This window comes from Ornithorhynchus anatinus, chromosome 3 (genome assembly GCF_004115215.2).
Source record: "Ornithorhynchus anatinus isolate Pmale09 chromosome 3, mOrnAna1.pri.v4, whole genome shotgun sequence".
NCBI lineage: Eukaryota > Metazoa > Chordata > Mammalia > Monotremata > Ornithorhynchidae > Ornithorhynchus > Ornithorhynchus anatinus.
The window spans coordinates 67,873,890-67,891,796 of record NC_041730.1 but is presented as its reverse complement, the minus strand read 5'-3'; the positions used below and the strand labels follow the sequence as shown (position 1 = coordinate 67,891,796).

At 40.9% G+C, this 17,907-nt stretch overlaps 1 protein-coding gene across 1 annotated transcript in view; it reads right to left on the bottom strand.

Annotated features, from left to right (window-relative positions):
- DCC (DCC netrin 1 receptor) overlaps positions 1 to 17,907 on the bottom strand; it is a 644,354-nt gene that overhangs the window by 302,125 nt on the left and 324,322 nt on the right. The window contains 2 exon segments of the mRNA XM_039911321.1: positions 14,392 to 14,417; positions 14,419 to 14,549. Coding sequence (XP_039767255.1) covers positions 14,392 to 14,417; positions 14,419 to 14,549 — 157 coding nt within the window.

The window sequence follows — 17,907 nt, the reverse complement described above, 5'->3', positions numbered from 1 at the left end:
TGAGTTATGGAGCTGCCAGGAGCACTTTATTGGTATTTCCTATCAGATTCACTTTGAGAGATTAGGAAACAGAAAGGGTTCTTTCCTCCTCAGAGCTCTTGGAGAGGTCTGATAAGAAGTAGTAAAATTAAAGGCCTGAAAACTCCTCTGACAACTTCTTGAAGGAAATGAGACCTGATTCAGTTCAACAATCCACCTAGCAGCTCCTCTGTGATATCTTGATGTACCTATTTGTTTTAAGGGTTTTGGTTTGTTGTTTATGAACTTCCTTGATCTCCTTTGGGAAGCCATTTATTGCCTCAGATAATGTATAAGTAGGTATTCTGGGAGAGAAGGTTTTCCTCACGGTTTCCTGTAGGATGATCTCTGCTCTGAGTAATAAGTCCTTAAAGTATCTGGGGTTTTTTCTTCATCTGTTTGGTTCCTCTTTAGCAGTAAACAAAACATCCTACATCATTTCCTAAGTGTGTCTTTCCACAACAGCAAATACAATTTGTGTTTCAGATTTAAGGTACAGAGTTTATTATTCTTTCTTTGCCTCATTCTGTAGGCAACTAATGCAGGCTTTCTAGCCTAATCCAACTGTATTCAAGGGCCTCGACATAATCTTCACAGTTAAACAGAAGAAATTAAGGATTGCTTATCTCTATGGATATCACTCTCCCTGCACTTTTGTGTAGTGAAACAGATGGATTGCTTTTTTCTTCTCCTGTGAGAACAGACACATTTTACTAAGGCAGGCTTTATCACTTTATCCACTTTTTGTGTTTGGGATGTTCTAGTTGTCATGGTGCAATTTTTTTCAGGGAAACAGCAGGAGTCCAGAAGCCCATACTCTTTGGCCTGTTCTGTTCCATGATTCTGAGGACATAATTTTACCCTTCAGGTCTCAATGGCCTGTGGCAGCAAATACATTGCAAAACAAGATCTCATTCCTTCACTCCTTTTTCTCTTAATTGATTTGGTGGGGTGGGTTTCCCGATAAGTGCAAACTTCGAAGTTAAGTGAGGGCACCAAAACACCTGACCTTGCTATCATTCATTAGCTCCACTCTTTCTTCTACCTTGTAGCAAGATCTGTAAATCCATCTTCCCTTCACTCATACAATATACCTTGTACATATATTATATTTATTCACCTTGAATTTATAGCAGGGATTGGGCTACTGTGTACAAGGTGGGTGTGTACAGGTGTACATCCCCACTGACAGGTATGGTACTTATATTTGTACATATTTCAATATGGCCTCTGATGATGAGGTTTACCTTGAATGCTAGAGGCCTGGGGGTAGCCAACAGCCTGGTCCATCATATGCACACAGAAAACATCTTTCTGTGCTGTTGCATTTGTTTTCTGTAGCCCCTGGCACTATATTCACCTTTTCCCCTCAGATTAATAATCTTTTCAGAGCTTCTGTTTAAGAAGAGCCACTCCTTTCTTGACTGCAATGTGCCTTGATGGACTTGGACAATTTCCCTCATCTACAAAATGAAGATTCAATACCTACCTGTACTCCATCCTACTTAGACTGTGAGCCCCGTAGGGGATTTGATTATCTTGTATAGCCCCAGTACTTAGTACAGTGCTTGGCACATGGTGAATGCGTAACCAATACCACATTTACTATTGTAATAGTCACATTGTCAATATTCCATATTTCATAGTCTCAATGGATATTCTGGCACTCTTGATTCAATTTTCTACTTCCTCTCATATCTTCCATCATTGCACAATTCCCTGCCTAGGTAACAGAATCCTTGGACAGTGTTAGTTTTGTATTTCAAGAACTGTAGCTTTATAATTTCCCTAGTTTAGGTTGTCTACTTTATCACTAATTTATTTGGATTCACTATCAGGCCATATCACCAGGCTGACCCTAAAAAGCAGATCACAATCATTTGCGGCCCTCTTCTTGAGTATATGCCTCTAGGCATAGTTATCTGCTTTTAACACCTCTTAATGAATGTCTCTAGGCTTTTAAATGATGTTTTCAGCCTGTTGTATTGGAAGAGGTTTCCAAAGAAAGATCAGCAGATTATTTTAATGCCAGAGTTCAGGTCCCTTGTTGCATCCTCCAGCATGACTCTAGAATAAATGAACAGATTGAGCTTTCTACAAACCCTGTTTTGCTCCAGTCTAATGGGGAATAGATCAGGCAGGTCACTCCTGGTTTTGAGAGGAATAGCCAGAATATAATGGAGCAGCCTTAGAATCCTGATGAACTCGTCAGTGTGGTTAAATCAACAATACTTCACAGCACCTCAAGAACCTGACAAAAATAGGTTTCTATAAATCCAGGCCATGACAAGCCAATCAAGTTAAGTGACATGCATGATAAATGGTCATGCAAACTACCACTGTCCCAATTACACAACTATTTAGAAACTACAGGATCTTGTACCCAGTAATGCGGCGCCTGAAGAGTGGCAATGACTTCTGAGATGTTGAAAACATTTTGATATTTTCCTGAATACACCCATGACTGACTATAAGGCCTTCAAAGCACAGAAACCCCACCAATATGTGAAGATGTGGCGCTTTTTCCAACTATTGAAGAAGTCACCACTATGGCCAAATCCATGAAGAATAATGATGCATAAGTGCTCATTCCTTAGGCTTGAATGAAGGACTATATCACTTAGTCGCTTCACAAGCTTTCCTCAATACACTCATACTGAAGAGATGCCAAAGACCCCAGCAGCACCAGCAGCAGGAGTAGAATTGATAGAGCACCTATTTCCTTCAGAGTATGTGCCAGTATTTTGGGGAACATATAGTTGAAGGAAAATAAACAATCTTTATCTTTAAGATGAGAAATCAGTCAGGGATAATGACCAGGGTTGCTCCATTTTGCTTAAATTTTCCCAGATTCCTTACTGAAGAGCACTGTAGATATTTTCTTCACATCATATTAGGTTCAGGAGAAGTGCAGGGAGCAATATACATTTTGCCTAGGCTTACAAAAGAACTGATTTAACCCCATCAGTATATCTGAGGTCTGGCAACTGCAAAGTGCATTTGGCTCCTCTCTGATGCAAAACAAGTAATTCAACTTGAATGGGAAGCAGTATGGTCTAGGGGAAAGAGCCTGGTGCTGGGAGTCAAAGGACCTGCATTTTAGTTTCAGTCCTCCACTCTTCTGCTGTGTGACCTTGGGCAAGTCAGTGTCTGTGACTCAGTTTCCTCATTTATAAAATGGATATTAAACCCTACTCCCTCCTACTTAGACTGTGAGCCTCATTTGGGGTTGTATCTACCCCACTGTTTAGTACAGTCCTTGGCACATAGTAAGCACTTGACAAATACCATAATAATTATGAAATACTATTTCGTTATTATTTAGTGGCTATTAAAGTATTTATTAGTATATCATCAACTCCCTCCAGAGCTTACACAAAGTAAGAGAGGCAAGACAATGCATACTTTCTCTAGCCACCTATGAAAAGCTGTTAAATTTAATAATCAAAAGGGGCACCCATTGGTAATCAGAGACAACAGTCAGTGTGATAACTCTAACTTCTCTCCCTCACTCTAACTAAACCATGCAGGTCTAAAGGAGGTGTTGTGAATAGTATAACAACCCAACCAGCCACTCTCCTATTTAGTTCTGCAAGGCAAGTCACATGAGGGCAGGTATCAGTTTCATTCTGAAAATATACTTCTAGCCCATTGGAAGAGAGAGGTGGCTCTTGCAGTGACCATTAAAATCTGAGGGTGATGATGTATGAATTGATTGATTATTATAGATTGTCACTGATTATCCCCACATAAGCCTAGACTTTGTTAATAAGGAAATCAGCAGCAGATTTGGACTAAAAAGCTTTTACAAGGGGACATTCATAATCATGAATTTTCAATAAGCAATTTTCAAATTGAATCTATATTGTGTTAAATAAACCCACCAGGGTGTTAAAATGAAATTACAGCTGTTTCTGTACACCTTTTAGGTGAGCAACAAATGCTGTCATAATGTGTCAAATGCCTAATTAGTTGCTTCAAGGCCGAAGAACCATGTTAACGTTCCTCGCTGACAACGTTATCATGTTCATCTTAAAAAAAAAAAGAGAGTTTTAGAACTTTTAATCTTCTCATTTTTTCCTTCTGAAGTTGCAGTGAGAATGAGGATATGAGGGTGAACCAGGGTGGAAATCTCACTGGAGCATGTTAAGACCGGGGCACCAGGGAGAGTAAAATAAAATTATAATTTATGATTCCTGTCCTTAAGGATATTACAATCTAGCTTTGAGCTTTGTTTCATGGAACTACAAGCTCTTTCGGTATGTATGTCATATTGGGTCAAACCAGTCATCCATCAGCTAGCATGTTAACAATAATTCCCTCTTCAAACTACCCAAATTTTTCATGTTTATTAGACTCTGATCGTGTCTCCTGTCTGTTACCATCTTTTAAGTTAAACAATCACAATATTTTCATCTAACATCATATAGGAGCAACTCTATCCCCTTAATTAGCTGGAAAAAGATATTTCAGTATGCCTGAAAAGCAGATGTGATTAGCCATCTCTTTCTGTAGACTGTAAGCTCCTTGTGGGAGGGAATGAATCTCCTAGACTGTAAGCCTGGTGTTGGCACGGATTTTCTCTATTGCTGAATTGTACTTTCTAAGTGCGTAGTACAGTGCTCTACACATAGTAAGCACTCAATAAATACGATTGAATGAATGAATGTGTCTATCAACTCTGATGTACTTATACCAGCCCAATTGCTCAATACAGTGCTCTCACAATCACAATTGATTGCTCTTCCATGGTGTATGTGAAGATGTTTGGATCTTTGTTTTGGATTTTGAAAAATTATTTTATGGCATTTGTTAAGCTCTTACTATATTCCAGTCACCACATGAAGCATGCTGGGGGTCGATACAAGATAATCGGTGATACAGTAGCTGCCCCACAGAGGGTTAACAGTCAATCCCCAATTACCTGAGGTTACTGAAACACAAAGAAGTCAAGGATTCGCCCAAGGTCACAAAGCAGACAAGTGGCAGAACCAGGATTAGAACTGACTCCTAGGCCCATGGTTTTCCAATAGGTTACACTGCTTCTGCTTCGTGGTTTTGTTGTGATTTCTCAGTAGTTCTGTCATTTTTAGTTTTGAATCGGTTTCTTAATTTTTGAGAGTCATCTAATCCATCTGATTCCTACATGCCGGTCTCCATTTCAGCACTGTGGGTTTTCTCCCAGGAAGCCATGTATATATAATATATCATGTGGGGTATTGCCTCGTATATAATAATTCTTTGGCTTGACTACTGCATCAACCTCCTCATTGACTTCCCTGTTGACTGTCTCTCCCCAATCTAGTTCATACTACACTCTGCTGCCAGGGTCATTTTACTAAATATAAGTTCAGTCCACATCTTCCCACTCTTCAAGAACCTCCCTTGGTTACCCATCCACTTTCACATCAAACAGAAACTCCTTCCTATCAGCTTTATAACTTAAGCAGCTCATCCCCTTACCTTACCTCTCTGATTTCCTTTCAAAACCCAGTCAGGCAAGTCAGTCAGTCAATTGCTTTCTTGAGTGCTTATGGTGTGCAGAGCATTGTACTAAGCACTTGGGAGAGTACAATACAACAATCAACAGACACATTCCCTACCCACAACAAGCTTACAGTTTAGTGGGGAAGACAGGCATTAATATAAATAAATTACAGGTAAGTACATAAGTACTGTGGGGCTGGGAGGTAGTGGTGAATAAAAGGAGAAACTCAGGGTGACACAGAGGGAGTAGAGAAGAGAAAAGGAGGGCTTAGTCAGGGAAGACCTCTTGGAGGAGCTATGCCTTCAATAAGGCTTTGAAGGGCGGGGAGAGTCATTGTTTGTCAAATATGAGGGAGGGAGGATGATTAAGGCTACAGGCAGGATGTGGGTGAGAGGTTGGTGATGCAATAGGCAATACTGTGGTACAGTGAGAAGGTTACCATTAATAATGGTGGTATTTGTTAAGTGCTTACAAAGCACTGTTCTAAGTGCTGGGGGATGCAAGGTGATCAGGTTGTCCCATGAGGGGCTCACAGTTTTATCCCCCTTTACAGATGAGGTAACTGAGGCACAGGGAAGTTGTGACTTGCCCAAAGTCACACAGCTGACAAGCGGCAGAGCCAGGATTCGAAACCCATGACCTCTGACTCCCAAGCCCGGCTCTTTCCACTGAGCCACGCTGCTTCCCTAGAGGAGTGAAGTGTGTGGGCTGGTTTGCAGTAGGAGAGTAGCGAGGTAAGGTAGGAGGGACAGTGTGATTGAATGCTTTAAGCCAATGGTGAGGGGTTTGTTTGATCTGGAGTTGGATGGGCAACCACTGGAGTTCCTTGAGAAGTGAGGAAACATGGCCTGAACATTTTTGTAGAACAATGATGCAGGCAGAAGAGTGAAGAATGGACTGGGATGGAGAGAGACAGGAGGCAGAGAGGTCAGCAAGGAGGCTGATAGAGTAATCACAGTAGGAAAGGATAAGTGATTGGATTAATTTGGTAGCAGTTTGGAAGGAGAGGAAAGGATGGATTTTAGTGATGTTGTGAAGGTCACTCCTTTGGTTCCAATTCACTCACTGTACTTTGATCTTGTCTCTTTCACAGCCAACCCTTGCCATACCCTCCCTCTGGCCTGGAACTTCCTCCCCCTCTATATACAGCCAACCACCACTCTACTCATCTTCAAAGTCATATTAAAATCAATCACATCCTCTACAAGAGGCTTTCCTTGATTAAGCTGTCATTTCCCTACTCCATATTCCTTCTGTGTTGTCTATGATTTGTACCTTTAAGGATGTGACATTCACTCCACCTTCAGCCCTATAGCTCTTACATGCATGTCTATAATGTACTTTAACATCTGCCTCCCCACCTAGACTGGAAGGCTGTGAGCATGGAGCGTTTCTACCCATTCCATAGACAAGTACTTTCCCAGGTACTTATTACAGTGCTGTGCACATTAAAAAAGTGCTCAATGAATGTCATTGATTGATTGAGTACTCTTCCTTTCCTACCCCTCAATTTTTCTAGTTCAGCTCATCATAAAGCAGAAGTTTTGGTGACCTGTTGCTATTCATTCTCCTCATATGCTTTATTCCAGGAAAGTGTAATAGGACAAACATTGCTTTTTGTTATGGTATACTGGCTATGCACCACGATCACATCGGAATGTTCTTGTCTTGCAATTTGATGTTATGAAATGCATGACCAGTAGTGGTATACTGAAGTTGAAAAGATTCAGGGATATGCTAATGATCATATTTAGGACTCTACTTAACACTAAAAGAAGCTATATGATTCTTTATCAACTACCACAAGATACCAAGAAAATAGGTGGAAATACCCACTTTTTTAAAAAAAAGGAGTCTTGTTAAAGTGACAAGGACACACTATTGATCTTCTCAATGATCTTCAGAAACTGAGGAGGCTCCCTTTCCAGGCATAAAACACTGGTCAAAATGTAATATCGAGGCCTTAGTTCTCACTTTGGACAAACTTAATATTACAAAGTCAATAAAAATGAAAAAGCACCTGGATATGATGACAATCTGACAATGCTATAAATAACTAGGGGACCTAATTTTCATACATCTGCAAAGACCTTCCTGAAAATATGGAGCCTGAATAAAGTCAAAGGACTTCTAAGATGTCACTGTAATGACCACATTTAAGAGGAAAAGTGAGAATTCAGATTATGGAAACTACTAGCATCACTCACCGTTTTCCACTGTGGATAAGATTCTAGCTAGAATCCTCCTGCATTATCCGAATCACAACAGTCTGGCTAACATGACCTTTAAACCACGACATATACATGAAAATTGCAGGAAGCAAAATCAAAGTCTTTATACTGTTCCTGTATATCATCCAAAAGCATGGCTTAGTAGAAAGACCAAGGGCCTGGAACTCAGAGGACCTGAGTTCTAATACCAGTTTGCCAATTGCTCGTGGTGTGGCCGAGCAAGTCACTTCACTTTCGTGTGTCAGTTTCCTCAACTATAAAAGGAGATTCAACACATGTTCTCCTTTTGAGATTGTGACCTCCATGTGGAACAGGGTCTGCCTTTGATCTGATTACCTTGTATCTACTCCAGCACTTAGTACAGTGCCTGACAAATGCTAAATGTTTAACACATATGATGATAGTTATAACAATAATAAAAAATAATAATGATAATAACGATGATAATAAACAGACCAGTAACCAGAAACTGCCAAGCTAATTTACAAAGTTCACCAAGATCCTTTGCCCCTTCTATGGGGTCAAAATAGAAGGAAAGTGTTTTGCTAGATTTTTCTATAATTCTTATCAGAGTAAAGCAGCTACATGGTAAGTGCACTTCAGTGCATTCTGTTCTGTTCTATGCTACAAGGGAACTGGAAGTCAGAATTCCCTACCAAATCACCAGGGAACACATCCAGGTCAACAAGCAAAAGGTATCATCAAAGGTCTTATATAGGCTTGCTTTATGAATATGCCTCAAGAGCAGTCTTCAGGATTCAGCAGTTCCTGAATGTTGTTTTATTCATCAGACTATAATAGCTCCTGAGTAAATGATTCAAGGACTGTCAGTAATGCTTGCTCTGCATTCTGTTTTCTTGGAATAATTTTCATGTCATGAGGCAGGCTTCAGTAGGCATCTTTGTCAGGATCACGTTCTCAGTCACTGTCACTCTTTGATCTGGGAACCATTGTAACTAAAACCGTTCAATCAATCATATTTATTGAGTGTATACTGTGTGCAGAGCAGTGTACTCAGCACTTAGGAGAATACAGTATAACAGAGTTGGTAGACACATTCTATGCCCACAATGAGCTTATATCTTAGAGTTTTACCAGCCTTGGTGTTAGCATATACCCAGCCAATAGCATTTCAAACAGATAATTATTCACATGGGGTCTTCCATCAGCCAATTAATAAATGGCATTTATTGAGCCTTGCCTGTTCAGAGCACTGTGATAAGTACTGTGAGAGTAAAGACATGAAATCTCTAACCATACTCAGACACAAAGACTCAGATATCTGTAGGCCAGGTTGATTCACATATCTTGTGAAGACTCGTTTCAGGTCTAAAGAGCTATATATCTGTGTATGTGTGTGTGCTTGCATATAGAGAAGTATCACACTTGCATGTGGATTAAACTACACTGTGTTGAGCTCATTAAGCTATTATTATTATTATATTTGTACTTAATATGTGTCAAACACTGTTCTAACCAATGAGGCTCAAAGTTGCTTGGGTTCACATCAGCTCTATTAAAATGGTATCATTATTACCCAATAGTCCCTTAACCTGACATTCCACGTAGAGCCCATCACTCTGATTAATTCACCCCAATCCCCTGGTGCTTTCCCGTCACTGTGGGTGGCACTACCATCCTTTCTGTCTCACAAGCCCGCAACCTTGGGGTCATCCTTGACTCCGCTCTCTCATTCACCCCACACATCCAATCCATCACCAAAACCAACCGGTCTCACCTTCACAACATCGCCAAGATCCACCCTTTTCTCTCCAGCCAAACCGCTATCTTGCTGGTACAATCTCTCATCATATCCTGACTGGATTACTGCATCTGATCTCCCATCCTCCTGTCTCTTCCCGCTTCACCTCTATACTTCACTCTGCTGCCTGGGATTATCTTTCTACAGAAGTGCTCTGGGCATGTCACTCCCCTCATCAAAAATCTCCAGTGGTTGCCTTTCAACCTTCGCATGAAGCAAAAACTCCTCACTATTGCCTTTCAAAGCTCTCCATCACCTTGCCCCTTCCTATCTCACCTCCCTTCTCTCCAGTCTACAGCCCAACCCACACCACTCCGCTCCTCTGCCGCTAACCTCCTCATTGTGCCTCGTTCTTGCCTGTCCCACCGTTGACCACTGTCCTACGTCCTACCGCTTTCCTGGAATGCCCTCCCTCCTCACATCCACCAAAAGTAACTCTCTTACCCTCTTCAAAGCCCTACTGAGGGCTCACCTCCTCCAGGAGCCCTTCTCAGACTGAGTCCCCCTCTTTTTCCTTCTGCTCTTCTCCCCTCCCCATTCATCCCTACACCCTCCCTCTGCTCTACCCCCTTCCCCTCCCCACAGCACTTGTGTACATTGTACATATTTCTTACTTTATTTATTAATAATGTGTATTTATCTATAATTCTATTTAATCAATTTTGATAGTATTGATGCCTATCTACTTGTTTTGTTTTGTTGTCTGTCTTCCCCTTCTAGACCGTGAGCCTGTTGTTGGGTAGGGATTTTCTCTATCTGTTACCGAACTGTACTTCCCAAGTGCTTAGTACAGTGCTCTGCACACAGTAAGTGCTCAGTAAATATGATTGACTTGAATGAATGAATTGAAGAGAAGCTTCCATTGTCCCTACTTGAGGATAATTCTCCTCCCTAAAATTCACTTCTACATTTCCCTCTTTCCCCATCTTAGGAAAGAAAGATGAAGTAATTTCCTTGGAGGGAGTTTCAAAGGCCATATGGTAGTGTTTTGGATTATCAAGGTCTTTACTGTTCTTCTGCTTGAGGCCAACCAAGAAGCAACTGAAGATAAAGAGATGGCAATGGAAAAGCTCATCTTATGAGGTGACTTGGATAAAATGCTTCCATTAGAAAATATAAAGATGGTGGATCATGAATATGGAGGAATATAAATATCTTTACAGATTTTGCAGTGTGGCTAAATGAAAAGCACTGCGCTGGGAGTCAAGAGACCATGATTCTAATTTTAATTCTACTCTGGTGACTTCGGATAAATCATATAACCAGCCTTCTGTACCTAGATCTAACCTATTGGAAATTGAGATAATGCAGACACTTTTTACCTCCCAGTAATGTCGTGAGGTGAAAATGAGTTGTTAGATGAAAAAGCATTTTGCATTATAGTGAAGAAAGATATTTAGAGGTTTAAATTAAGTCTGTTGAGCCTGATTCTGCCCTCTGTATTAGGGAGAAAATGGTATTAACACATTCATGCAGGTTTGTCTACAGGAGCTTAATAGAGGACTAGAATGTTGATTCGCATAGGCCCAGTGTGAGAACATTATCTAATTCAAGCTGAGAATAAAGGGTCTTTTACTACTCTATTCCCAAAACCCCATCATTATATCCATGGAAGCCCTAGACTGGAAAGCAAATTTCATGATTTTTCTTGTTCTACAATAACAAAAATGATCTCCAACTTGTCCTCTTTAAATCTTTAGGAAACAAATGCAGTCTGCGCTCATGGAAAGAGGAGACCAAGAGTTGAGACATAAATTCTAGTCCTAGCTCTGCCACTTGCCGGCTGTTATGACTTTGGGTACATCACTTACATTTTCTGTTCTTTCATTTTCTCATTGTAAAATGGGGATAAGATACCTGTCTCCCTCCATCTAAGACTGTGTGCCTTTTGTGGACAAGGGCTGAAATCCAGTCTGATTAACTTGTGTGTACCAGTCAGTGGTATTTATTGAGCAATTACAAGAGTTCAGAGGCACTGACTGTACCAAATACTTGGAAGAAGCATAGAAGAAATCCTTGGTCCTTAGTGCACATCAATCATTCAGTCAATCAGATGTATTTATTGAGCGTTACTCTGTAAAAAGCACTGAACTCAGTACTTGGGAGAGTTCAGTTATAAATAGATATGGTAGACATGCTCATTTGCCCACAACAAGCTTATAAACTAGAGGATTAAGTTTGACACAGTCCATGTCCCACATGGGACTCACAGTCATAATCCCTATTTTACAGATTGAGGTAACTGAGCACAGAAAAGTGACTTGTCCAAGGTCACATAGCAGACAGGTGGAGGAGCCGGGTTTAGAACCCAGATCCTTCTAACTTCTCAGGTCTGGACTCTATTCCACTAGGCTAAGGTGTTTCCTTTGGTAAACTTCATAATTACCATCATCACAATCAAGTGCCTGTCTGGAAGTGAACACCTCACCAATTAATCTGTCAATCAATGTATTTTTTGAGCACTACTGTGCACAGAACATTACATTAAGTGCTTGGGAGAGTACAATACAACAGAGCTGGTAAACATTATCTTTGCCCCCGATTACATACAGGCTACTCCCCCCTCCCTCACCATTTGCTTACTGATTCTTTCCACTGAATTTGATTGTCCAACTTCAAAGCTTAACTTCATCCTCTGAGAATCTGATGAACCACTGTGTTACAAACAAGTCAGGGAACAAGGGAGGGCTTATAAGTGACTAATAAGGGTTCAAGATATCAGTGCAGAGAGAATTAGGAATTTATGAGTTGAATTCCTCCTCTTCCTCATCCCTAAACATCCTATTCTCTGATCTTTAAAGAAGAAAACTACCTCAAAAGTTTGAAGTGGAATTGGCTGTCATCTGTCCAGAACTGACACTGCTAATTCTCAAACATATGCTTTCACAGTATTCTGTGGGAAATATCCTTCAATTACCTGAGGTAAATGTCAAATTCACTATTTTCATAAAACTATTGGGTACAAATATTTCAATTCAACAGTATCTACAAAAATTGAAGACAAATTATCCTGTTTTCTCCATATCTAAGGTCAAGAAGTGCATAAAGTGACGAGGTTCATTTTAGATTTAGGAGCCGTGGGCTTATGGTCATGCTATTGATTTCACTGGGTACCTTGTATCTGGCTCAACGAATGACCATAGTTCATTAAATTCTGTCTTATATGACACCTTCAGAAAAATTACTGATATATGATTAAGTATATTTAACATAATTGAAATCTGGGAATCAAAAACTTTCTGGCTTCAGATACTAAGCTCTCTGATCTTGGCTAACATTGCCCCTCTATCTCAGTTTCCATATCTGAAAAATCTTGGCTCAAACTTTCTATACAATTCATGGTTATTATATTATTAATGATTGTTTATACCATATAAATGATAAATGACAGAAATAAGTGTGTTTACCTTGTATAGTTCATGGAATGAACACACTCTGAAGTGCAATATTAATGATGTGCTTTGCACAGAGTAAGCACTCAATAAATATGATTGATTGAATGACTACCAGAGTCATTGTCAGTCTCAGTGTTTACTGAGCAGCTAGTGGGTACATGACACTGTGGTATGTTGATAATTTCCTGAGACTATAAGGAATCACAGTCCTGGGACATTGTAACCCCTGCTATAGAGTGAGTTTATCCTTATCACAGCAGGCTAACACTTCAGTGGATGACATTTTTTTAATGGTCAATTGAAGTCAAAAGAGGAAAGGGAAGCTGGTTAAAGATATGTTTTCAGTGCTGTCATGTTAGTCAAAAGGAGAGACATTTTGAGTTTTCGTTCATGAAAGCAACACTCTGACAAGAATTATCATTAATTTTTGGTGTTTCATCCTAATGTATACTGCCTACCAGTTTCAATCTATAACTGTCACACTGAAGCATCGAGGGTGTCGAGGGGAAAGGCACATGGAACTGCAGAAGCTCATAGCTTGATTTAGAACACAATTGACATTTGTCCACAGCTCTGCCCTTGCTACTTTCAATAAGCACCAGAATACCTGTGACATCCCAACTAACTCACTTCAGGGCCTTTCGGAGGAGTGAGGCTGATGGAAAAAACAGAATTAGTGTGTTATTTTGGCCTTAAACATAAACAGATTCCTCCAAGGCAATTCCATTTTAAAGGAGAAAGTTAAACTCTTTCAACAATTCCCAGAAATAAAAGAAGTTAAATTCCTATGGAATACCAATGCCCCTTTCATATAGAAGGTAAAAAGTATGGTCTAGTGAAGAGAGTTTTAGGGCTGGGAGTCAGAGCACCTGTGTTCTAATCCCAGCCTTCCAGTTGCCCGCCGGGGTGACTTTGGACAAGTCATTTAGTGTCTCAGTTATAATAATGATGTTGGTATTTGTTAAGCGCTTACTACGTGCAGAGCACTGTTCTAAGTGCTGGGGGTAGATACAGGGTAATCAGGTTGTCCCACATGAGGCTCACCAGTCTTCACCCCCGTTTTCCAGATGAGGGAACTGAGGCACAGGAAAGTGAAGTGACTTGCCTAAGGTCACACAGCAGGCAAGTGGCAGAGAGTCTTTACTACTCCATTTACTTTAGTCACCAACTCTTCAAAGCTTTGGAAGCAGGTAAAGACCTCTTCAGAGGAACCTTGAATAGCCAGTAGACTATAAACTCATTGTGGGGAGGAATGTGTTTACCCTTATATTGTACTTTCCCAAGCACTTAATCCAGTGCTCTGCACAAAGTAAGTGCTCAATAAATGATTGAATGAATGAATGCTGAATCATCCTGAACCTAGAGGCACACATTTTTCTGTTGCCTTTCACAGGGCAACAATTCTATTCTTAGGTTGTGGAAAGAAAGACATGACAATAAAAACAAAGACGTGAGGATAAGAGCAAGTTTTGGGTGACCTTGGCTTTTGACACCTACCTGTTGTCACCTTCTCTGGAGAACAAGGACAGTGTAGGCCTGAACATTCCCTCTGACGTCTGCAGGAGGCCGCCAGCTGAGACGGACAAAGCGACTGGAAACCAAGACAGGGACCACATCACGGGGAGCGGAGGGGAGGACACTGGAACTTGGGATAGCTAAAGGGGAAGGAGAGGAGTAAATCAGAGAGGCTGATGGCAGAGAGGTCTGGGTCATAGTAGGAGCAATTGTCACAGAGGGAACTGATACATTGGAAGACAATGGGTTCAAGGCAAAGGGACATTAGCATGGATAAAATGAATAGAGAGAAAAAAGAAAAATATAGCAGGTAAAACTACACCATAAAATACTACATTTCAGTCAATAAACTCTGATAGTAAATATCAACCACAACATTGGGATTGCTTAGGTTTTAGAAGGATCTTAATCCTGCACCAAAGTCATGAAATGAAAATTCATGAAACTGCTTTGTCCACAAGTCGCACTTTTATTGCTTCTGAAGCCCATACCTTCGATTCTCTGCTTGCCAGAGAAGCAAGTCACACAGATTCAGAGTTTAAGAAAGTCAGTGTTAACTGAATAATTCATAGCCAAAATAGTGAACTCTAAAAACCCCTCAATAGCAGTCTCCACTGAAATCTGGCAAGAGAATTGTCCAGAGTACAAAGGACCTGGTTTTCCTTATACCACACAGAAGCCATGGGGATATTGTAGGTGTTTACCTCCTCTGCAAATAGTAAAAAAAACTCCATCTAAATCTGGGGGTCTTTACCAGAAAATGATTTCCATATGGTGAGATCTGTATTATCATTGGGAGAAATGGAAGCTACAGTGATCTAACATGAGGTTATTCCACAGTCTAAAGTCTTTTCTACCCTTTTTTCCAAGTAAAAAGCCTAAGCCCCAGGAGAATCCTTGAGGCCAAGTAACATGGTAAGTGACTTTTGAAATCAGGCAAAAAAGCTTTGCATTTGCCAGCTATAAACCTGAGTGGAATTAAATTTCAATCTTGGTCTTGGTTGTTTTCTTCCAATTTGTAATAGCGATTGAATCTGATTCTGGCCATTATTCGATTTGGGAATCTAATACAGCTGTGGTAACTGAGGTCTTTGCCAGAGCTTTAAGTGGGATGCTGTCTGGCTTTTCATAATCAACTTTTTACATTAGATGGTTCCTATTTTGGTTATTTATAATTCTATTTCAGTATTTAAGAGTCCTAAACCCATGAACCCTACCACTTTTGAGTTTAATAGCCAAAGCCTAGTTGTCGGGGGAAACAAAAGGAACGAACAAAAAGTGGAAGCATAAAGGATTGTGCTAACATTAGGGCATTAGGAATATTTTACAAGGAAACCAGGATCACGTTGGTTGACAAAAGGAGATGGCACTGAGGGAAGCTTGGGAGTATTACAGGGAATGACGGGAACAGCATCCAATTAGAGGAAGAGGGAGAGGCAGAAGGTGAACATGTGACTCAGTTTACTAACTCAAACAAGGGTTTCTACCTTGCGATAACTATAAAATCCCTTAAGATGATTGGAGACTTTATGGAGCCATGAGCTGCCTTTTTTAAAACGGTATTTGTAAAGTCCTTACTGTGTGCCAGCGCTGTAGTAAGAGCTGGGGTAGATACAAAATAATCAGGTTGGACACAGTCCATGTCCTACCTGGGGCTCATCGTGGCTCAGTGGGAAAGAGCCTGGGCTTCGGAGTCAGAGGTCATGGGTTCGACTCCTGGCTCTGCCGCTTGCTAGCTAGGTGACTTTGGGCAAGTCACTTAACTTCTCTGGGCCTCAGATACCTCATCTGTAAAATGGGGATTAAAACTGTGAGCCCCACGTGGGACGATCTGATCACCCTGAATCCCCCCAGTGCTTAGAACAGTGCTTTGCACATAGTAAGCGCTTAACAAATACCACCATTATTATTAATCCCATTTTACAGATAAGGAAATTGAGACACACTGACTTACCCCAGAACACGCCGCAGATAAGTGGCAGATCTGGGATTAGAACCCAGGTCAGCCAGGTCCTCTGACTCCCAGGCCCAATCTCTTTCCAGTAGTCATTCATTCATTCAATCATATTTATTGAGCACTGACTATGTGAAGAGCACTGTACTAAGCACCTGGAAAGTACTATTTGGCAACAGAGAGAGACAATCCCTATCCAACAATGGGCTCCAGTCTAGAAAGAGGGAGACAGACAACAAAACATTGCTGCCTTTCCTCAATTGAACACACTGCCTCTTCCACTGACAACTAGAAAATTGTCAGGGATTGGGTTGGATGGTAAGAATGTTTGACTCAGTTTCTTCCATTTTACCCATTTTAGAGGCTTCTGGGATCACTGCTGTGATTGAGCTTTCACCCCAGCAGATGGAGGACAAAATTCTCTGTTACTGCAAAGATCTCAAGAATCCAGACAGCTGCTCAGGAAATTTTTTCTTATTTGCTATGCTTATCACTCTATAAGGACAAATTCTTAAATAGATATTCTACTATACAGGCAGCCTGGATCCCAGTGCCTTTTCATTTGGGGACAGTTGTGAAGAAAGGCTTAGGAAAACATTTTGGAGGCTCCCTTTTGTTCCTAGATGGTGTTTCAGCCCCCCATGCAGGAGAAACCAGGTGAGGCAAAATTGGTGTCCTTTAGGAGTTCTATAAATGCTTCTAGAGCAAGACTCTGCACATTTTTTATGGTATTTTTTAAGCCTTACTATGTGCCAGGCACTAAACTAAGTGTTGGGTAGATACAAGATAATCAGGTTGGACACAGTCCCTGGTCCATATAGGGCTCACAGTCTTAATCCTCATTTTACAGATGAGGGAACAAAGATGTCCAAGGTCACAAGCAGACAAGTGGCGGAACCAGAATTAAAACCCAGATCCTTCTGACTCCCAGGCCTGGCTCTATCCACTAAACAGTGCTGCTTCCCAGACCTTACAGACACTAATACCCTAGCCCCTTTCTACCCTGTCAGACTTGTAATAAAAAGGGGCACCTCTGACAGGATTAATAATAATAATAATGTTGGTATTTGTTAAGTGCTTACTATATGCAGAGGCACTGTTCTAAGTGCTGGGGCAGATACAGGGTAATCAGGTCATCCCACGTGAGGCTCATAGTCTTCATCCTCATTTAACAGATGAGGTAATTGAGGCACAGAGAAGTGAAGTGACTTGCCCACAGTCACACAGCTGACAAGTGGCAGAAGTGGGATTCGAACCCATGACCTCTGCCTCCCAGCCCGGGCTCTCAGGATTCTTCATGAATCCTGAACACTCACTACTGAACACTTTTTCAGCCATTTTACATACCTCTAATGGGAACCAGGCCCCTCCTTTCAGCACTCAAGTGGTAAGAGGATCTAGATATCAGATAGATCTCATTCATCAGTTCAGGAATCTAATTCAGCCATGGACACTGAGGCCAGTCAATGGGATGAAACATGCAGTTGTTAATATTATATTAGAGCATGGACATCGAAAAAATTTATCCTGGGCCTCTCTATCAT